The 23,653-nt window shown below is 41.8% G+C and overlaps 2 protein-coding genes across 3 annotated transcripts in view; both read right to left on the reverse strand.

The window, feature by feature from the left end:
* Nucleotides 1–935: 935 nt before the first annotated feature.
* zgc:101663 (alpha-1,3-mannosyl-glycoprotein 4-beta-N-acetylglucosaminyltransferase C) lies at nt 936–17,573 on the reverse strand. 2 transcript variants are annotated; one of them, XM_063015095.1, is made up of 4 exons: nt 17,533–17,573; nt 7,216–7,324; nt 7,007–7,124; nt 936–3,320 (listed from the first exon to the last, which is right to left on the reverse strand). In XM_063015095.1, exons 2-4 carry the CDS (start codon nt 7,315–7,317, stop codon nt 2,188–2,190), a joined length of 1,353 nt encoding a protein of 450 aa, XP_062871165.1. In that variant the 5' UTR covers nt 7,318–7,324; nt 17,533–17,573; the 3' UTR covers nt 936–2,187. The 2 variants fall into 2 exon arrangements, with proteins under 2 accessions (XP_062871165.1, XP_062871164.1); XM_063015094.1 differs by lacking the exon at nt 17,533–17,573 and adding an exon at nt 7,949–8,168.
* The window catches only part of LOC134333125 (ankyrin repeat and SAM domain-containing protein 1A), a 48,750-nt gene continuing 39,696 nt past the window's right edge, over nt 14,600–23,653 (reverse strand). Inside the window, exons 13-15 of the mRNA XM_063014969.1 lie at nt 15,999–16,175; nt 15,373–15,671; nt 14,600–14,703 (exon numbers count right to left, since the gene is read on the reverse strand). Of these exons, the coding sequence (XP_062871039.1) occupies nt 14,600–14,703; nt 15,373–15,671; nt 15,999–16,175 (580 nt within the window). The remainder of the gene's footprint in view (nt 14,704–15,372; nt 15,672–15,998; nt 16,176–23,653) is intronic.

Raw genomic sequence — 23,653 nt, forward strand, 5'->3', positions numbered from 1 at the left:
CAGTGGGAGCCTAGTGTGTAGAGCTTTGGGCTATCAACCGGAAGATTGGCGGTTCAAATCCAGGCTCTGCTATGCAGCCACTGTTGGGTCCTTGAGCGAGGCCCTTAACCCTCTCTGCTCCAGGGGCGGCGTACGATGGCTGACCCTGCGCTCTGACCCCAGCTTCCAAACAAGCTGGGATATGCGAAGAAAGAATTTCATTGTACTGTACACCTGTATATGTATATATGACAAATAAAGTAAAAAACACTACGTTACTGCGGCAACCGGGTCCCACACCCTTCCCCAGTCTCAGTCCCCTCCCCAAATAAACCCAGTCTGTACCCAGTAAGGGTTCAGGGTCCTGACACATGGGCGTGCGGGGTAGGATTCATCATCTGCTGCACCTGAACCTGTAACAGTGGAACCTCACAGGAACTCAGAACAGGTTCCACCAAAAGCCTGAACCACTGGGAACTGTGGGAGGGGGGCAGTGTGTGTGTGTGTGTGTGTGTGTGTGTGAGTGAGTGTGTGTGTGAGTGAGTGTATGTGTGAGTGTGTGTGTGGTCAGGGAGGAGTGGGGGGGGGTCGGGGCGAGTGCAATATAATATTAAGGAGGTTCGAGTTACTGGGTCAGATTGAAATGTGACACTGCTTTTTATATCATAGGGTTTACTAACACACACACACACACACACACACACACACACACACACACACACACACACACACACACACACACACACACACATTAGGATGAGTTGGAATGTTGACTGTGAGCTGAGCCTGATGTAAGTGTGATGAGCACGAGCTGTAACAGAGCTGCTCTGAAATGAAAACTGAGGAGACCAGTTTCATATTTATACTGGTGGGAAGGGAATGGGATGTCCAGTACCTGGGTGGTCATGGTCAAAGTGTCCACATTACTCACATATCAGCGCAAAAAACATCACAAGTGGATTTAATCTCATAACCTTTATTCATCAGGATACAAACCAGTTACCTGCATCAAATAGTTTATCAGTGCAGCAGTATACCAGTATACCAGTGTTCCAGTGTACAGTGTTCCAGTATACCAGTATACCAGTGTTCCAGTGTACAGTGTTCCAGTATAACAGTATATCAGCGTTCCAGTGTACAGTGTTCCAGTATAACAGTATATCAGTGTTCCAGTGTACAGTGTTCCAGTATACCAGTATACCAGTGTTCCAGTGTACAGTGTTCCAGTATACCAGTATACCAGTGTTCCAGTGTACAGTGTTCCAGTATAACAGTATATCAGTGTTCCAGTGTACAGTGTTCCAGTATACCAGTATACCAGTGTTCCAGTGTACAGTGTTCCAGTATAACAGTATATCAGTGTTCCAGTATAATAGTGTTCCAGTGCTTACTGGTTCTGGTTCCAGTTTGTTCATTTAAACCCACTTCAGTGATCACATGACTTTGTGTTTGGTGATGTCACAGTTTGGGCTTCATCAGCAGCTTCAGCCACGATTCACATGATGAGTTACAGCTTTAATACATTTAACCCATTTATACACACGACACGGTCAGAAGTATGTGGACGCCCCTTCTAATGACTGATCACGTGTTTCAGCCACAGCATTTACTAACTGGTGTATTAATGATATGTTTCAACCATTGGGCCAGTGATAGCTCAGTGGTTAAGGTACTGGACTAGTAAACAGAAGGTTGCCGGTTCAAGCCCCGCCACCACCAAGTTGCCACTGTTGGGTCCCTGAGCAAGACCCTTAACCCTCAATTGCTCATCATGTGCCGCTCATTGTGTGTAAGTCGCTTTGGATAAAATGTAAATGTAAATTGCAGAAACAGTTTAGGGAAGGTACTGTCCTGTTTCAGCATGAGTGAGCTCTATAAAGACATTAAAAACTCCAGTGTCCTGCACAGAGCCCTGAGCTCAGCCCCACTCAACAACTCTGGGATGAACCAGAACATCGACTGATCAATCATCGACAATCAGCGCCCAGCCGTACAACTAAACAGGCACAAATTCCCACAGACAGACTTCAAAGTCTTGTGAGAAGCTGAAACGATCACACAGAGCTCAGGTGTCCGAATACTTTTGACCGTATCATGTATCTAATGATCAATAATGATGTGAATAATTGTTGATGATTTATATAAATGAATAATCTAATAAAGGATCACACCGAGGTGCCTCCACCACTAGAGGGCGCAGCTGATCTCTCAGGTTCTGCTCCAGACCTGGATGTTCCTGATGATGACCCAGTTCTCCTGACCTGCAGTGACTCTGATGTTCAGACACGAGACGCTTCTGTTCAGGATCTGAGGGACGTTCTGAACTTCTAACTGTCCGTTCTGTAACGACCCCACGCTGAGGTTCCTCGTGCACTTCACCTCCCGTCCCGTCTTCACCACCGTCTCTCCCAGCTCCACGTCGGCCGAGTCCAGGACGTCCTTCTGCTCCAGCCCGGTCTGGATGAGGATCCTGGACAGGAGCACCGGCCTCCGAAACACCACCAGGAAAAAGTTCCCAGCTTTTATCGGAGTCGTTCCCCAGAAATACTCGCCCCCCTGACTGTACGCCCGCTCCGGAGCGTGCTCTTTAAACGCTGAGATGTCGGTGTAGATATCTGCTGCAGGGTTATCAGAGAGTTCCTCCTGAAACTCATCGTCCTTCAGGTGGTTGTAGGTTCCTCTGAAGGACGAGTACGAGCCCATGTGCTGAAACAGGGACGGACGGAAGCGAATGACTTTATTCTGCATGAGCAACGTGCGGAAATGAGTCAGGAGGAAGTCGCACGGCATCTCCTGGTAGAACAGGAGCAGGAACTGGGCCAGGCGTGAAAGATCTGCACCATGGTAGAGCTTCCCGATGTACCCCAGCTTGGAGAACTCCAGCGTGGCCCACTGTGCGGAGCCCAGAGAAGTGACGTGACCCCGAATCGCAGACAAAAACCTTTTGGAGCAGCTCACGTCGTCCTCCAGCATGAGGTAGAACTCAGAGAGTCCGGAGCTGAACTCCACCAGGAAGGAGTAGTCCACGTTCTGCTTGGACCTGAAGGTCACGCGGTCCGGAGCGTCATTGAAGTTCCTCTTCAGCCCGGTCAAAGGAGGGTAGAGGTTCTGATGGGCGTGGATGACCAGGAGCTGACCCTGGAGCAGTCGGTTTGGGAAACGTTCCACGATGCTGCGAAGCGTCTGCTGGACCCAGTGAAGATCAAAATCAGCCAGGAGAACCACCACCACCATGTCGTCCAGCTCCTCCTCTGATGACTGGCTGAAGATGGACGTGAGGGTCTGGAGAAGGTAACTGTCCTTCTTCCTCTTCACTGATGACAGACCCACCGTGAGGTATTCTACCAAAAACACAGAGGAACATCAGAACATCAGAGAAGTTCCTCCTGAACTGACCCACACACACCAGGATGAGTCTGTGAGCTCTGCAACGCTTCTCCATCAGCTACATCTCAAACCATCTCCTGGTGCCGCCCTGCTTGAACCCTCAGATTTGGTGGAACTGAACCAGAATCTGTGGTTCCCCGAGAATGGAGAGAACGTTTCAGAACAGTGTAGACCACATCTGGACATTGTACAGCACGTATGAGATCAGTACAGTCTCTCCTATAGCGCTGTCATTTCCTGCCGACACTCATGTACAGTGTATCACAAAAGTGAGTACACCCCTCACATTTCTGCAGATATTTAAGTATATCTTTTCATGGAACAACACTGACAAAATGACACTTTGACACAATGAAAAGTAGTCTGTGTGCAGCTTATATAACAGTGTAAATTTATTCTTCCCTCAAAATAACTCAATATACAGCCATTAATGTCTAAACCACCGGCAACAAAAGTGAGTACACCCCTAAGAGACTACACCCCTAAATGTCCAAATTGAGCACTGCTTGTCATTTTCCCTCCAAAATGTCATGTGATTTGTTAGTGTTACTAGGTCTCAGGTGTGCATAGGGAGCAGGTGTGTTCAATTTAGTAGTACAGCTCTCACACTCTCTCATACTGGTCACTGAAAGTTCCAACATGGCACCTCATGGCAAAGAACTCTCTGAGGATCTTAAAAGACGAATTGTTGCGCTACATGAAGATGGCCAAGGCTACAAGAAGATTGCCAACACCCTGAAACTGAGCTGCAGCACAGTGGCCAAGATCATCCAGCGTTTTAAAAGAGCAGGGTCCACTCAGAACAGACCTCGCGTCGGTCGTTCAAAGAAGCTGAGTGCACGTGCTCAGCGTCACATCCAACTGCTGTCTTTGAAAGATAGGCGCAGGAGTGCTGTCAGCATTGCTGCAGAGATTGAAAAGGTGGGGGGTCAGCCTGTCAGTGCTCAGACCATACGCCGCACACTACATCAAATTGGTCTGCATGGCCGTCACCCCAGAAGGAAGCCTCTTCTGAAGTCTCTACACAAGAAAGCCCGCAAACAGTTTGCTGAAGACATGTCAACAAAGGACATGGATTACTGGAACCATGTCCTATGGTCTGATGAGACCAAGATTAATTTGTTTGGTTCAGATGGTCTCAAGCATGTGTGGCGGCAATCAGGTGAGGAGTACAAAGATAAGTGTGTCATGCCTACAGTCAAGCATGGTGGTGGGAATGCCATGGTCTGGGGCTGCATGAGTGCAGCAGGTGTTGGGGAGTTACATTTCATTGAGGGACACATGAACTCCAATATGTACTGTGAAATACTGAAGCAGAGCATGATCCCCTCCCTCCGGAAACTGGGTCGCAGGGCAGTGTTCCAGCATGATAATGACCCCAAACACACCTCTAAGACGACCACTGCTTTATTGAAGAGGCTGAGGGTAAAGGTGATGGACTGGCCAAGCATGTCTCCAGACCTAAACCCAATAGAACATCTTTGGGGCATCCTCAAGCGGAAGGTGGAGGAGCGCAAAGTCTCGAATATCCGCCAGCTCCGTGATGTCGTCATGGAGGAGTGGAAAAGCATTCCAGTGGCAACCTGTGAAGCTCTGGTAAACTCCATGCCCAGGAGAGTTAAGGCAGTTCTGGGAAATAATGGTGGCCACACAAAATATTGACACTTCAGGAACTTTCACTAAGGGGTGTACTCACTTTTGTTGCCGGTGGTTTAGACATTAATGGCTGTATATTGAGTTATTTTGAGGGAAGAATAAATTTACACTGTTATATAAGCTGCACACAGACTACTTTTCATTGTGTCAAAGTGTCATTTTGTCAGTGTTGTCCCATGAAAAGATATACTTAAATATCTGCAGAAATGTGAGGGGTGTACTCACTTTTGTGATACACTGTATGTGTCCCACGCCCCATGCCCCACTCAACTAATCCCCCCCCCCCCAGGCTGGTTCCAGCTCATGGTCTACACCTGCTCCTTATTGTTTTCAGGATTAGTTTGTACCGCTGAACTCACACCCACGCTCTAGTTCCTCATTCCCCATCAGTTATCAAGCTACCGCCACCATGTTTCACTGTTGGTATGATGATGATGATAATGAGGTGGAATATGGTGTTAGCTTTACTCTAGATTTAACAGCACCCGAGGGTTCCAAAGCCTTTGTGGTGGAAAAACCCTTTTAATAGATACCTTGAAGACTGAATTATAAGTAGAAAAGAGGTTTAATTCTCATCTGCAGAGAAGGATCAGACCATCAAACCTCTCACAGAGACCTGAGCAGTGCCATCCTGAGAAAGGGAACGACCCACTTATACACATAGAGACAAACGTCCTCGTGGGACGATGGGAAAGTTCACACGTTAACAGATGTTACTTAGGTAGGAAACAGGACCTGTTTGAAGACAACTACAGGATCTGAAAAACTGTGAGCAACAGGATTGGAAGTAATTGGAAGCGATGCATTCTTTGTTATGTATGAATTAACATTTTCCTTCACACCTTCCACAATTTTGGTCCACCTCACATCATCATCCCACCACCCTTGTTTTATTAATCGTCTAAGTACAAGAAGATCCTGCAACCTTCAGAACAACAAACAAATAAAAATCTCATCCAGGGTTTCACTCTAACATCATTATATGAGCTGTGAAACGTGCTGGTGGTAGTGTGATGGTGTGGAGGTGCTCAGCTGTAGGACCTGGACTACGTGGTGTTACTGAGGGTACAATGAATTCCACCCTCCATTAGAAGAATGTGAGATCATCTGTCTGTGAGCTGAATCTGAGGGGTATTCGGGTTCTGAAATTTCAGACTGGTACCCAGTAGAGACGCTGTGAGCTGATGAAGATCTGATGTGAAAGATTCAGTGATGGTGTAACATGTTCAGGGTGTGAAAACTTTCTCCACCTATAAACACTCACTGTGCCGGTGTGGTATTTATCGGTGTTTATGAACACTCACTGTGCCGGTGTGGTATTTATCTGTGTTTATGAACACTCACTGTGCCGGTGTGGTATTTATCGGTGTTTATGAACACTCACTGCGCCGGTGTGGTATTTATCGGTGTATATGAACACTCACTGTGCCGGTGTGGTATTTATCGGTGTTTATGAACACTCACTGCGCCGGTGTGGTATTTATCGGTGTATATGAACACTCACTGTGCCGGTGTGGTATTTATCGGTGTTTATGAACACTCACTGCGCCGGTGTGGTATTTATCGGTGTTTATGAACACTCACTGTGCCGGTGTGGTATTTATCGGTGTTTATGAACACTCACTGTGCCGGTGTGGTATTTATCGGTGTTTATGAACACTCACTGCGCCGGTGTGGTATTTATCGGTGTTTATGAACACTCACTGTGCCGGTGTGGTATTTATCGGTGTTTATGAACACTCACTGTGCCGGTGTGGTATTTATCGGTGTTTATGAACACTCACTGCGCCGGTGTGGTATTTATCGGTGTATATGAACACTCACTGTGCCGGTGTGGTATTTATCGGTGTTTATGAACACTCACTGCGCCGGTGTGGTATTTATCGGTGTTTATGAACACTCACTGCGCCGGTGTGGTATTTATCGGTGTTTATGAACACTCACTGCGCCGGTGTGGTATTTATCGGTGTTTATGAACACTCACTGTGCCGGTGTGGTATTTCTCCTGCCAGAACTCGACTGGAACCTCTCGGACACGAGGACGAGTTTGAGTCCTGAGAACATGGAGCGGTGCTGAAGTTTCCCATAATCCACCTGGTGTCCTGTACAACACACACAGGTTTAGTGGAGCACAGTTAGCATCGATGTTTCATACCTTAAGTGTGTGTGTGTGTGTGTGTGTGTGTGTGTTACCATGGGTTCTGTTTGGTATGTTCTCCTGATGAAGATGTAGAAGCTGGACAGGATGAGCAGGGTGATCAGGGTCTGCACGGCTGTTTTCAGGTAGCACCTCATCCTGAACCTATAAATGTTTACACAATAAATAATAATATAATAATAATATTAACAATAATAATAATTATAATACAAATAATAATATAATATAAACAACAATAATAACTATAATTATAGTAATGAAAAATAATACTAATAGAAAAAATATTAAGAAAATAATAATAACAACAAAAATAATACTAATAAAAATAAAATAATAATAGTAAATAAAACATTATAATAATAATAAAATATTAATGACAACAATATTAATTACAATGATAATAAAAAATTACAATAAAAAAAAATATATAAAAAAAAAAAATAGTAATTATTATAAAAATGTAAAAATAAAAATATAATAAATTATAACAATAATAAATGAATAAAAATATTATATAATAATAAAATAATATTAACAACAAAAAGAACAATAATAATACAAACAATAAAATTTTTTATATAAATATAATTATAATTAAAATAATAATACAAAAATATAATAATGAAAGTAATAATAATAATAGTAAACCATAAAATAATAAATAATTTAACAATAATAATAGTACTAATAATAAATAAATAAATCCTATTAATAATACCATATACCATACATAATACTATATTCCATATATAATACCATAATACCGACTTTTTAATGCCGCCACTGTTGCGCCGGTACTTTCACATCATCATCACATGAAAATGTTCTTAAGCTTCTTTCAGCCTCCAAACAGGTGGAAATCAGACGGAGCTAAATCAGGACTATAAACGTCTCTCAGACACGAGCGATTACTACAGAACAGAACCAAACAGAACAGAACAGAACAGAAGAGAACCAAACAGAACAGATCAGAAGAGAACCAAACAGAACAGATCAGGTCAGAACAGAACCAAACAGAACAGATCAGATCAGAACAGAACCAAACAGATCAGATCAGAACAGAAGAGAACCAAACAGAACAGATCAGAACAGAAGAGAACCAAACAGAACAGATCAGATCAGAACAGAACAGAAGAGAACCAAACAGAACAGATCAGATCAGAACAGAACCAAACAGAACAGATCAGATCAGAACAGAACAGAAGAGAAACAGAACAGACACGAGTGATTCCTGATTATATACTGATTACAACATCAGTAAAACAGGAAGTTGCAAAACAGATCAGATCAGAACAGAAGAGAACCAAACAGAACAGATCAGATCAGAACAGAACAGAAGAGAACCAAACAGAACAGATCAGATCAGAACAGAACCAAACAGAACAGATCAGAACAGAACAGAAGAGAAACAGAACAGACACGAGTGATTCCTGATTATATACTGATTACAACATCAGTAAAACAGGAAGTTGCATTTCCTCCCAGCTTCTGCACCAGAGACCATGACAAACCGCGGCCTGTGGTTTCCAACACAGCTCAGTTCCGAGAACATCTCTCACATTCACACCACCGTCACAAGACTTTACACGCTTTTACACGCTTTACACACTACACGCTTTTACACGCTTTACACACTACACACTTTTACACGCTTTAACACGCTTTACACGCTTTACACACTTTTACACACTTTACACACTACACGCTTTTACACGCTTTACACACTACACGCTTTTACACACTTTACACACTACACACTTTTACACGCTTTAACACGCTTTACACGCTTTACACTTTTACACACTTTACACGCTTTACATGCTTTACACACTACACGCTTTACACGCTTTACACACTACACACTTTTACACACTAACACGCTTTACACGCTTTACACACTACACACTTTTACACACTTTACACGCTTTACACACTACACGCTTTTACACGCTTTACACACTACACGCTTTTACACACTTTACACGCTCTAACACGCTTTACACACTACACACTTTTACACACTTTACACGCTTTACACGCTTTACACGCTTTACACGCTTTACACACTACACGCTTTACACGCTTTACACACTACACACTTTTACACACTAACACGCTTTACACGCTTTACACACTACACGCTTTTACACGCTTTACACGCTTTACACACTACACGCTTTAACACACTTTACACACTACACGCTTTTACACACTTTACACGCTCTAACACGCTTTACACACTACACGCTTTTACACACTACACGCTTTAACACGCTTTACACACTACAGGCTTTTACACACTTTACACGCTTTAACACGCTTTACACGCTTTACACACTACACGCTTTTACACACTTTACACGCTTTAACACACTTTACACACTACACGCTTTTACACACTTTACACGCTTTAACAAGCTTTACACACTACATGCTTTTACACACTTTACACGCTTTAACACACTTTACACACTACACGCTTTTACACGCTTTTACACACTTTAACACACTTTACACGCTTTAACACACTTTACACGCTTTAACACACTTTACACGCTTTACACACTACACGCTTTAACACACTTTACACGCTTTAACACACTACACACTACACGCTTTTACACACTTTACACGCTTTAACACACTTTACACGCTTTACACACTACACGCTTTAACACACTTTACACGCTTTAACACACTTTACACACTACACGCTTTTACACACTTTAACACACTTTAACACACTTTACACGCTTTACACACTTTACACGCTTTAACACACTTTACACGCTTTACACACTACACGCTTTAACACGCTTTACACACTACACGCTTTTACACACTTTACACGCTTTACACGCTTTACACACTACACGCTTTAACACACTTTACACGCTTTAACACACTTTACACACTACACGCTTTTACACACTTTACACGCTTTACACACTTTACACGCTTTAACACACTTTACACGCTTTACACACTACACGCTTTAACACGCTTTACACACTACACGCTTTTACACACTTTACACGCTTTAACACACTTTACACGCTTTACACACTACACGCTTTTACACACTTTACACGCTTTAACACGCTTTACACGCTTTACACACTACACACTTTTACACGCTTTAACACACTTTACACACTACACGCTTTTACACACTTTACACGCTTTAACACGCTTTACACACTACACGCTTTTACACACTTTACACGCTTTAACACACTTTACACGCTTTACACACTACACGCTTTTACACACTTTACATGCTTTAACACGCTTTTACACGCTTTACACGCTTTACACGCTTTTACACGCTTTACACACTACACGCTTTTACACACTTTTACATGCTTTACACGCTTTTACACGCTTTACACGCTTTACACACTACACGCTTTTACACGCTTTAACACGCTTTACACGCTTTACACACTACACGCTTTTACACACTTTACATGCTTTAACACGCTTTACACGCTTTACACACTACACGCTTTTACACACTTTACACGCTTTACACGCTTTTACACGCTTTACACGCTTTACACACTACACGCTTTTACACACTTGTAACGCTTTACACACTTTACACGCTTTAACACGCTTTACACACTTTACATGCTTTACACGCTGTTAAGGAAAATGTTAATTAATACACATAACAAAAGGTGCATGGTTTGCTCCTACTCCCAGATCCTGTGATGACGTCCAGATCCTATCTTTCAACAATTGCCATACATAACAAAAGACTGTTGCCTGCAATCAAGAGACTTACGAATCCTGTTCCCGCTAGGTTCAAACAGTTCCTCCTCCCCACCTAAGAAACATCTGCTAATGTGTGAACTTTCCCACACAGCAATAAGGGCATTGCCACCATGTATATAAGAAAGACTGTTCCTTTGTTCAGGATCGCACTGCTGAGGTTTCTACATGAAGGCTTGTCAGTGTGATCCTTGTCTGCAGATAAGATTAAAACTCTTTTTCTACTTATAATCCAGTCTTCCAGGTATTTATTAAAAGGGTTCTTTTTCCACCACAACGCTTTACACACTTTTAACGCTTTACACACTCTTACACGTTTTTATACACTTTTACACGCTTTACACGCTTTACACACTTTACACACTTTACACACTTTTACACGATTTTACATGTTTTTACACACTTTACACGCTTTACATACTTTACACGCTTTTATACACTTTTACACGCTTTACACACTTTACACGCTTTTACACGCTTTTATACACTTTTACACACTTTACACACTTTACACGCTTTAACACGCTTTACACACTTTACATGCTTTACACGCTGTTAAGGAAAATGTTAATTAATACACATAACAAAAGGTGCATGGTTTGCTCCTACTCCCAGATCCTGTGATGACGTCCAGATCCTATCTTTCAACAATTGCCATACATAACAAAAGACTGTTGCCTGCAATCAAGAGACTTACGAATCCTGTTCCCGCTAGGTTCAAACAGTTCCTCCTCCCCACCTAAGAAACATCTGCTAATGTGTGAACTTTCCCACACAGCAATAAGGGCATTGCCACCATGTATATAAGAAAGACTGTTCCTTTGTTCAGGATCGCACTGCTGAGGTTTCTACATGAAGGCTTGTCAGTGTGATCCTTGTCTGCAGATAAGATTAAAACTCTTTTTCTACTTATAATCCAGTCTTCCAGGTATTTATTAAAAGGGTTCTTTTTCCACCACAACGCTTTACACACTTTTAACGCTTTACACACTTTACCAACTTTTACACGATTTTACATGTTTTTACACACTTTACACGCTTTACATACTTTACACGTTTTTATACACTTTTACACGCTTTACACACTTTACACACTTTTACACGATTTTACATGTTTTTACACACTTTACACGCTTTACATACTTTACACGCTTTTATACACTTTTACACGCTTTACACACTTTACACGCTTTTACACGCTTTTATACACTTTTACACACTTTACACGCTTTTAGGCAAGGCAAGTTTATTTGTATAGCACCTTTCATACACAGTGGCAAATCAAAGTGCTTTACATAAGGAAAATTTTTTAATTAAAAGCATTAAAACATTCCTGAGATCTAGAACCTCAGAAAGACTTCTTGCAAACATTTAGTTACGATTAAGACAACATGAAATTCAAACAAGAGAGATAAAAAATTAAGGACATGAAAACTAAAAGAAAATATTGTAAAATATACCCCACAGTTTAGAAGAGCATGAAAAACTAAAAGAAATATGGTAAAATTAGGGTAATAGCAAAAATTTCAAGCTCAATCATAGGCACAAGAAAAAAGAAAAGTTTTTAACCTGGATTTAAAGATTTCTACATTTGAGGAACATCTAATATCTCCTGCAGTCTGTTCCAGTTATATGCAGCCCAACAGCTAAATGCTGCTTCACCATGTTTAGTTTGGACTCTGGGCTCAACTAGCTGACCTGAGTCCATGGATCTAAGAGATCTACTGGGTTTATATTCTCTAAACATTTCTGAGATGTATTCTGGGCCGAACCCATTCAGTGATTTATAGACCAGTAGCAGCACTTTAAATTCTATTCTGTAACTAACCGGAAGCCAGTGTAGAGATTTTAGAACTGGAGTGATGTGCTCAGTTCTCTTCGTCTTAGTTAAAACTCTAGCAGCAGCGTTCTGAATGAGCTGTAACTGTTTAGTTTTTAGAGCCCGGGAACTGAGATGTTCACTGACACTGGTCCTCTTCTCTTTGCTGCCAAACACAACAATCTCTGTTTTGTCCTTAATTAACTGTAAAAAATTCTGGCTCATCCAGTTATTGATGTCCTCCAGACACTGACACAGTGAATCTATTGGGCTGTAATCATCTGGTGAGAGAGCCAGATATATCTGTGTGTCATCTGCATAACTATGGTAATCAATGTTGTTAGCCTGTAGCATTTGGCCTAATGGCAGCATATAAAGATTGAACAGAAGAGATCCGAGAACTGATCCCTGGGGGATTCCACATGTCATAGCCACCCTGTCAGATTCACAGCTGCCAATAGTGACGAAGTAACTCTGGTCTTCTAAATAGGACCTGAACCAAGTAAGGACTGTTCCGGAAAGTCCAACCCAGTTTTCCAACCTATCCAGCAGTATTCTATGATCTACAGTGTTAAAGGCAGCACTAAGATCCAGTAAAACCAGAACTGATATTTTACCCGAGTCAGTATTCAGCCGTAGATCATTTAACACTTTTATGAGAGCCGTTTCAGTGCTGTGGTGAAAGCCTGACTGAAATTTGTCAAAATAACCACTGGAATTCAAAAAACTGCTGACTTGACTGTAAACAACTTTCTCAATGATCTTAGCTATGAAAGGAAGATTTGAGACCGGCCTGTAGTTGTTTAACACAGACGCATCCAGAGTTCTCTTTTTTAAGAGTGGCTTAATGGCAGCTGTTTTCAGTGACTTTGGGAAAACGCCTGATGCTAGTGAGCCATCAACTATTTGTTGCAAATCAGTTTAAATAGTTTTAAAAAAAGTTTAGTTTTCCTCCACTTACGTTCAGCTCTCCTGCATTCTCTTTTCAGAGCCATTACCATCATTGTGTTACGCCATGGTGCTTTCTGTTTGCTCAACGTTTTCATGACTTTTACAGGGGCAACCACATCCATGACAGTCGATATTTTCACATTAAAGTTGTCCAGGAGTTCATCAACTGACTCTGCAATTAAAGTTGGTGATATAGCTATGGCCTCCATAAACTGAGAACTAGTACTTTCATTTATGCACCTTTTCTTAACAGAAACAGAGCTAGTTTGAGCAGCTGGAGTGATCAGCATTTCAAAGAAGACACAAAAATGATCAGAGAGGGCCAAATCCTTGACCATAACAGAAGAAATGTTAAGACCTTTAGAAATAACTAGATCCAGAGTGTGCCCTCGAGTATGTGTAGGCCCTTTCACATGTTGCAATAGACCAAACGTGTCAAAAAGTCCAAAAAGTTCTTTGGTGTTATTGTCCTTGTTATTATCTAAGTGGATGTTAAAATCCCCAGTTATGATGAAGAAGCTAACCATGTTTCAGTTAGAAACAGAAAATCTAAACCGTAGGATAGAATTATGTCATTCACTAAAAATGATTTGTTGGCTAGAGATCTAACATTAAGCAGAGCTAGAGGAACCACAGGAGCCCCTGGGGCAGCCCGAGGTTGTGGTGGTACAGGTAAGAGGTTAGACTGGTTGACTTGATATGCTGAATGCGTTCTATTCTTTCTATTTCTAATCAACACAGGAATAGAAAACATTTCAGGCATACTGGGTCCAAGCTTACTCTCCAAACTGTTGTCAGTATCATATCTGCTATAGCGAGGACCCTGAACACATCACGACGTGTTATCATTGTTTTGTATTCTGCAGCCGCTATCAGTAGCACTCGCTGAACATTCTGAACTCTGTACAGCCAGAGGAGATGAAGTACAAGGCTGCTGCTGACGGTGTTGAAGTGGCCTCAGAGAACGGGGAGGGGGCTGTGGACAGGGGGGAAGGGGAAGGGGTGCCCTGCGCTTTTTGGGTCAAACCTGTGGACTGGCTGAGATGAATTTAGTCCCAACAAACACCAGCTTCTCCATTTTCTCTGTGAAATCCATATGTGGAGGTGATGTTGTTGAGAGAGAGAAGTTGGAGGATGACTGTGATGTCTCTGCTGCTGACTGCTGTGTCACTGCCTGATGATGAAGGTCGTAATAGCTTTCATCAAGAGTCAGGAACTCAGCCTGAACCGTGTTCTCCAGTGATGGGGATTTTATGTTTGATGGTCCTTCCTGGTTGAAAGCAGATGAGGGAGGTTGAGGATGCACGTATTGTGTCGAGTCCAAGAAGCAGATGGGTGGCGAAGAGCAAAATGGAGGTTGTCCTTTAGTGCCTTCACTCCAGTCTTGCTTAGGTGGGTGCCATCTGGGTAAAAAAAAATTCTCTGCGTCCCCAGAATAGATTAAAATTGTCAATATAACCCAAACCTTTCAAACTGCAGGTTCTGCTTAGCCACGTGTTGAGGTTGAGTAGCCGTGAAAACATATTAGATCCTCGGGCTGGGAGAGGCCCACTGATGAACTTCTGAGCATTCAGCTTCTCAAGTGTATTAAACAGTTCAGTGAAGTTGTTCTTTAAGATTTCTGACTCCTCTCTGCGAATGTCACTTCTGCCCACGTGCAGAATAATTCGGTCGATCGCTCCATGCTGGGAGAGGATGTTGGGAAGTTCCTCATTTAATTCCGAGACGGTCACGTTCGGGAGACAGCATGTTAGCATTGATCTGCTGCCTATATTCTTGATGGCAGAGTCACCGACGATCAGAGTTTTCGGAGCGTTCTCTGCATCAGGCGAGGGCCTCTGCTTGATCGTGTTTTTGCTAGCCCGCTTTGAGACCCCTTTTATAGTCAGCTTCTCTGGTTTTGATTCGTTACCATTACCACTGGGGGTAACCTCGATCAGATTTCTGAGTGGTTCAAAACGATTCAGCAAAGGGATCGGTTTTTGTTGCGACCCTGCTATTTTCCCACAGGGTGTACTGTAATTGTGCTAGCTTTTGGAATAGTTTTAGCTTTCCGAGCCCATGATGAACAGTCTGGCGTGGAAGAAATTAAGACAGCCACCTGCTGCTTTTGTGCTTTTGGTTTTGCTCCAAGTTTGTGCCACTGACTTATTCTCTCACATGGCTCGTTTCTGTTCCCCTGTTTTGACTGACTTCTGTCAAGCTTCAGGAAGTCTGTTAAGCTGTCTAGCCTTAGCTTAGCTGATTGTTCTGTGTTAGATTTTGACTCACCCGCGAGTGATCTGGAACCATTTCTCCTGTCCGTTCCAGGTAGGATTGTGAGCATTTTTGTCTCCAGCACAGCGATTCTCCATAGGAGTCTGTAGCAGTTGGAGCAGCACGGAGAACCCGCTGTAGTGATAGGAGCCATGGTAGTCCTGATAACTGTGCCCGAGTTTAGTCTGACGGCTAGTGGAAAACTCCGTTAACTAAGTGTCTAATTTAATGTATTTCTGTAATTCTGTGCCTTTCCAGCCGATCTATCGTCAGTGTTTGCTGATTGAGCTCTATATTTTAGAAATAAAAGATAAAAAATAACTAAAATAACTAAAAACTAAAAGCAAGCGGAGAGCAGACAGAAAGCGTGCAGCCAGAGCGAGCGTCAAGGACCAAGAACACGATTTTACATGCTTTTATACACTTTACACGCTTTACACACTTTACACGCTTTACACACTTTACGTTGTTTTACACTGTTTAATGTTACAACCCCAAATCAGTAAAAGTTGGGACAGGATGATAAATGTAAATAATAAAAACACAGAGTTCCTTACATTGACGTTTATTTGATGTCAGACTGAGATATTTCATCTTTTATCTGCTCAACTTCATTTCATTTATTAATAAACATCCATTCCTGCATTTCAGACCTGCAACACATTCCAAAAAAGTTGGGACGAGGGAAATTTAGGGCTAGTAATGAGGTGAAAAACTAAATAATGATGTGATGTTAAACAGGTGATGTGAACAGGTGATTGTGATCATGGTTTGGTACAAAAGCAGCATCCAGGAAAGGCTGAGAGTCTCTGATGAGCGTCCAGCATTGTTCAACAAGACGATGCAAAACCACCTGCTGCACACATTACAAAAGCGTGACTGCAGAAGAAGGGGGTACGGGTACTGGACTGGCCTGCCTGCAGTCCTGACCTGTCCTCAAAAGAGAACGTGTGAAGAATTTTGAAACGACGACGACCCCCCGTACTGCTGCACATCTTAAGACGTGTTTGCAGGAAGAACGAGACAAAATAAAAGCTGAAACACTAAATCACTCGCTCTCCTCGGTGCCAAAACCTCTTTTAAGTGGTGAAAAGGAACGACGACGTTACAAAGTGGTAAATGCTTTACTGTCCCAACTTTTTTTGAATGCAGGAATGGATTATTAATAAATGAAATGACGTTGAGCAGATAAAAGATGAAATATCTCAGCTTCATCCTGTCTGACATCTAATATATTAAAAATTATTTAATATAATTAATATTTATAATAAAGTTCATTATTACGTCAGTCTGATTAAAATTTACTCGATTATTTCTTTATAAATATTAAACTGAATAAATTTTCCACCCCCCTGCACCAGCACACGTTACACTTACTGAATCTAAAGTATGTGGACACTTGGACTTTGACCTCACATAAACATTAACTGGAGCACAAACACAGAAACCTGTGCACACCTGTCCGATCATTCAGTACATGTATACTTGCTCAGTAACACATGGATCAATAATCACCTTACAATCAATCAGGAGAAAGTAATCAACTCACCTAAGATTCAGCTACACACTCCTTACACACTCCTCACACGTCTCACACTCCTCAAGTTCTGCTGTAAAGGTGCAGGTGGAACGAGAAACACACACACACACACGTAGACAGTGGCTATTGTTAAGTGTGTGTGAGGTGCGTGTGACGTGTGTGTGTGTGTGAAGGTAAAGCGGGGGGGGGGGGGGGGGGGTACTGTGGTGGTGGAACAAGTTTTAGGTCTAGAAGTTTATATTGAATATAAAATATAATAATGTAGTGAATAAACCTCCGTCTGTCTGGATCTGGAATGTTAGAGTCAGTGATAAACTAGTTTCTTTCCCTCATAACCCACCTGTGTTTATCAGTCAGTGGTGGACTGTAAAAGCTCCGCCCGACTCTAAACAAATTACAGCTTGTAGGTTTTGCATTTTCTTCCCGGACGTTGTCTCCCCCCTCGCCCGTCTGCTGCTGGATTCACTCCAACAAAACAAAACACCTGGAGATTAAAAAACCTCCCTCACCCTCATCCTCATCTCCACACAGGCGCTGTGAGCCGGGAGTCCTGGAGAGCAAAACACTGCTGGGACTGTGGGGATAACAGACATGGAGCACAGAGAAGATCCCGAGCAACAATTTAATTACATTCATATAAAAATTATACTAAATTAAAACAATCATAAACCAGAACTAACCGAGCTAATTATATTTATATTATTATTATTATTATTATATTTATTATTACTATTAATATTATTATATTTATTATATTTATTATTATTATTATATTTATTATTATTATTAGTAGTAGTATTATTAATATTATTATTATATTATTATTATTAATTATATTATTGTTGTTATTATTATATTTATTATTTTTTTTTTTTTAATTATCTATTTTTTTCCCACTTTTTTCCCCCAACTTTTATCCCTATTCTAATCGTGTCCAGTTACCCTGATTGCTCCTCTATACTGATTCGACCCTTTTCCGCTGACTGAGGACGCCACTCAACAGACTTGCGCCCCCTCCGGCACGCAGTCAGTACGGCCGGCATTTTTCACCTGCACGAGCCGAGTTCATACACCGAGAGACACTGCGCACGGAGGGTCAAACCTCCCCCTCAATGTTATTCCTCAGCCCTGTGCAGACGCCATCAGTCAACCAGCAGGGGCCGCAGTCGCACCAGTTATGAGGACCTCCAACTCTACCCCTAACCCTGAACAACAGCCAAACGTTGTTCATACTGCCACCCAACCCAGACGTAAAGGTAGAGCTGAGTTTAAGTGCTTTATTTTGACCCCTGGACTCTCTGGACTTGCGGCCATGCCCGTCAGGTTTAAGATAACGTGAGCATTACATGCCTTCCCATAATGCACTGCAATAACGGCTAATGCACAGCTGACGGCTAATGCTAATCTCACCTGATGCAAAGCAGTTAAACATGAAACCATTAGATACGAGATCAGGTGACCTACAGCTGCAGGGAAACGTTCATTTATTTATCATTCAGTGTTTGTTTAACCAGCACTTTCAGGCTACACACACACACACACACAGACAGAGAGACAGAGACAGAGAGAGAGAGAGAGAGAGAGAGAGAGAGAGAGAGAGAGACAGAGAGAGAGAGAGAGAGAGAGAGACAGAGAGAGAGAGAGAGAGAGAGAGAGAGAGAGAGAGAGAGAGAGACAGAGACAGAGAGAGAGAGAGAGACTTTTTTTTTGACTTTTTACACTTCTTTATTTAAACCAGTCTTTTCAGTACAAAAATTATCTGAACCACTCTATCATATTAAAACACCTCAAAATAATTCACTGTGTAAAAATAAAAAGCATTTGTACAATCAAACAATTTTGGCTTAACTGAAATCAAGTGTGAAGCAGAGCTCATCATCATTAATTGAGCACACTGCTTCTTCACAGCACCACACTTCTTTAAAAGTCTCCAGGTTTTTCATACTTTTATAGAACTTAAAATCAATTAAAATCCTTGATCTAACAAGTCTTGATAAAATCCTCGTGGCTTCACAGTCATTACCAGTCTCCACCTTGTTCTTACGACTGATATATATTGCCATTTTTGCCTGCCCAAGGATAAAATTTATCAACTGACATTCAGACTTTTTTCTTTTAACATATTTAAAACCAAGGATAAAAGTCTGGATTGTAAAAGTCACATTAAAATACCTAAAAACATTCTTTAAAACCTCAAACAAGGGACGCAGCCTAAAACAGTGCATAAAAGCATGAAACACTGTTTCCCTCTGATTACAAAATGGACAGTGTGGTAAAATCTCCGGGTTTAAAACAGAGATAAAAGCGTTAACTGAGATAATACCATGTAAAATTCTCCACTGCATGTCAGCAACTTTCTTAGTTAATGGGGGTTTATATAGTGCTCTCCACTCTGGCTTAACATCATCACTTAACTTAAAAACATCACGCCATGGTGTGTCAGTCCTTCCATTCAGTTTTTTCTTGTTTAGAACCTTTACACAGGCTCTGTACAGCATTTTACCAGATGCAGTCTTTAAATCTATGCTGGATTCCTCCTTAGACTCCAACAGAGGGCCTTCACAGTCCTGTAAATCTGGCATGATTGTGATGTCTGGGAAGGGGTCGTCTTCTGTAGGGCAAACCACCCCCGCACTGTACTCCTGCATCTGCTCCCGCTCCTCAGGTGAAAGGACAGACTTCCATCTCTCGAGGACCTTACTCACAACACGGATGGACTTTACTCCCAAACGTGTGGCCACATTCTCTGCTTGCGTGAAATCAGGTCCTGCAATGTCCACCAGCCGACGTAGAGTTGTGACTCCTGCTGAAACAAGGGTTTTAGTCAGTGCAGGGGTGTTTCCTCCAGTTAAATCCAGCCGTGTTCCATAAACCAGAGGTTCTTCCAAAAGCCAGTGCAAAGACGAGTCATTTTTTGTTTGTATTTTAAAAAAATTCCAAACTCTAAAAAGTCCACGATAAAAAACAGGCAACCCAGAAAAGTCCAGTGCCTTAGTGTTCATTAAAAACAAAGTTCTGTCCAACCCTAGACCTCCCGCTGTGTGCAAAATCCTGCAAGCCACTGCCCTCCAAACCAGTTCTTTGGGTCCCATGAGGAGTCTCTGAATAAACTGGAGACGGAAAGCAGCAACCCTACTGGCCAGATGAATAAGTCCTTGTCCTCCTTCATCCTTTGTCAGGTATAGAACTCCTTGTGGGATCCAATGCAAGCGGTCCCAAAAAAAATCCACCAACTCAGCCTGCAGTTTTGCTAAAAAATTTGTTGGGGGGTCCAAGCATGCTAATTTATGCCATAGTGATGATGCTGCCAGGTTGTTAATAACAAGTACCCTTCCTCTATAGGACATTTGGGGGACTATCCATTTCCATTTATTTAAACGTGCTTTAACTTTTTCAACCATGCCATCCCAGTTCTTTTCAGTACAAGTATTGTCCCCCAAGTACACTCCCAGGTATCTAAAACCACCCCTCTTCCACATCAACTCATATGGGAGTGTAGGTTCTGCACCATCCCACTCACCAACTAAAACTGCTTCACTTTTATTCCAGTTCACCTTAGCCGATGATAAAACCTTAAAATCATTTAAAAGTTCAGTTAAAATGTCCACATCAGTCTGGGTACTTGTTATTACAACTAAATCATCTGCATATGCTGAAACACATAGAGGAACAGTACAAGGAGGCACCACCAGTCCAGAAATACATTCTCTTATTTTACACAATAGTGGTTCAATTGCTAATGAGTACAACATGCCTGACAAGGAACAGCCTTGTCTTATACCTCTAAAAACTTTAAAAGGAGCACATAAACCCCCATTAACCTTAATTACACTTTCAATGTCACTGTATAAAACTTTAATCATTGCTATAAAACCTGAGTTAAAACCGAAGTACTCCAATACTTTCCACAGGTACTCATGCTCAACTCGGTCAAATGCTTTTTCTTGATCTAAAAAAATTAGACCAGCTTTCAAGCCCAACAGTCTGGAGACTTCCAAAACATCCCGAATTAGATAAACATTATCAAAAATTGACCTTCCAGGCACACAATATGTCTGATCAAGATGTACCACCTGCTCCATTACTTTACCCAGTCTCGAGGCTAACGCTTTTGACAGCAGCTTACAGTCTGTACATAGCAGGGAGACAGGTCGCCAGTTTTTTAATTCAGTCAAGTCCCCCTTTTTTGGCAGCAGGGTCAGGACTGCCCTCCGGCAGCTCAACGGTAGCACTCCGTCCCTTATACTGCTCTGAAGAACTTTCAAGACATCCTGACCCAACACTGACCAGAACTTTTTATAAAACTCGACTGGGAGGCCATCGATACCTGGCGCCCGACCATTCTCCATTCCCTGGAGAGCCTCAAAGAGCTCTCCTAGGGATAGCTCCTCATCAAGCCATTCAGCAGACTCTTGTGTAAGCTGGTTATGGTCATTAAAGAATCGTTCTTCGACCTGTTTAACCTCAGTCCACTCGCTCTTGTACAGTTTTGAAAAAAACTGTACTGTCTGCCTGCGAATTTCAGAAGGATCTAATAAGAGATCTCCTGATTCTATTCGCACTGCATGCATAAATCTTTTCTGTCCGTTACTCCGCTCGAGACCAAAGAAAAACTTAGAAGGAGCATCCATTTCCGACGCACACTGAAATCTTGATCGGACCAGAGCCCCTTGCACTCTTGTGTCCAAAAAGTCAGCTAGAGCTGTCTTTTTTGTTTTTAATGCTTCAATGTGTTCCTTATTTCTTGTGGTCTCTGCTAAAGACTGCAGTTCCACTATTTCACACTCCAGAGCTTTAAGCGATCTGATTGTATCTTTAGTGACATTAAAAGTATATTGCTGACAAAACATTTTAATTTGTATTTTTGCTACATCCCACCACTGTTGAATTGAGGTAAAAGCTGTTTTCTGTGAGCTTAAAACCTTCCAAAAAAAAGTAAAAGACTCTATAAAATTAACATCATTTAAAAGTGCAGTGTTAAAATGCCAGTACGCGCTCTGTGGCTTCACATTACTTTTCTGTACTGTACACTGGACCATAGAATGATCCGAAAAACCAACTGGTGAGATAAAAGAGTGTGTAAAAGCAGAACGTTGATAATTAAAACCATAAAAACGGTCCAGCCTTGCCAATGAGAGTACATTGTCTTTAGAATGAGCCCATGTGTACTGTCTTTGTCTGCTGTGAAAGTTCCTCCAGATGTCACACAAGTCATGAGTCTCTAACAGCTCACACAAACGTTTACGGGATGCGGCATGCGGTTCTGAATGATTTCTGTCTATATTGTCTGCTGTGCAATTAAAATCCCCACCCAGTATTAAAAAGTCAGTAGAATTACAGCCTGCAATGACAGTGTTCAGTGTGTTTAAAAACAGCATCCTATCCACTCCCCTAGTTGGAGCATAAATACAAATAAAAACAAAAGTTTCATTTTCAAAGTCTGCTGTCACCTTTAAAAGTCTACCATTTAAAATCTCTTCCACTTTGTAAGAACAAGGTATAAAATTTTTAGATAAAAGAATAGCAATACCAGTACTGGTAGAAGAGCCATGACTTAAAAACACAAGCCCCTCCCACTCTTTAGCCCAGTCATTAGCATTACTAGCATCACTGTGTGTTTCTTGTAGAAAGGTAACATCAATCCCCTTCATTTTCACCAGCTCACACAGCTTCGCTCGCTTTACACAGTCTCTTCCCCCATTCATGTTTAGAGTTGCAATTCTAATATCACCCATTAATAAAATTAAATAAAAATGGCTTAAAATAAAGGTCATTCGGACCCAGGAACAGCAGCTCATCTTATACATCCGCTTCAATATTCTCTTTATTACATTTAGTCAGTATTTTTTTCAACCTAAAAAACTCTAATTCAGTAAAAGCCTTTTCCTTCCTAAAATACTTGACATCATGTACAAATTGAGCACAGTTTGCGAAATAATCTTCAACACGAATACCTCTTCGCCCCTTAGTGACTTTTAAAAACTGTTTAATTTCTTCAACTTTGTACAGTACAGGCATGCTCTCCTCCTGCGAGCACACGGACCAGCCTGAGTCTGAGAGAGATCCGTCACTCTCTGATTCCATTTCACTCACTGCTTTAACCTCGGTTTTAGCTTGTTTATTACCTTCT

The sequence above is a fragment of the Trichomycterus rosablanca genome, chromosome 19 (assembly GCF_030014385.1).
Source record: "Trichomycterus rosablanca isolate fTriRos1 chromosome 19, fTriRos1.hap1, whole genome shotgun sequence".
Taxonomy (NCBI): domain Eukaryota; kingdom Metazoa; phylum Chordata; class Actinopteri; order Siluriformes; family Trichomycteridae; genus Trichomycterus; species Trichomycterus rosablanca.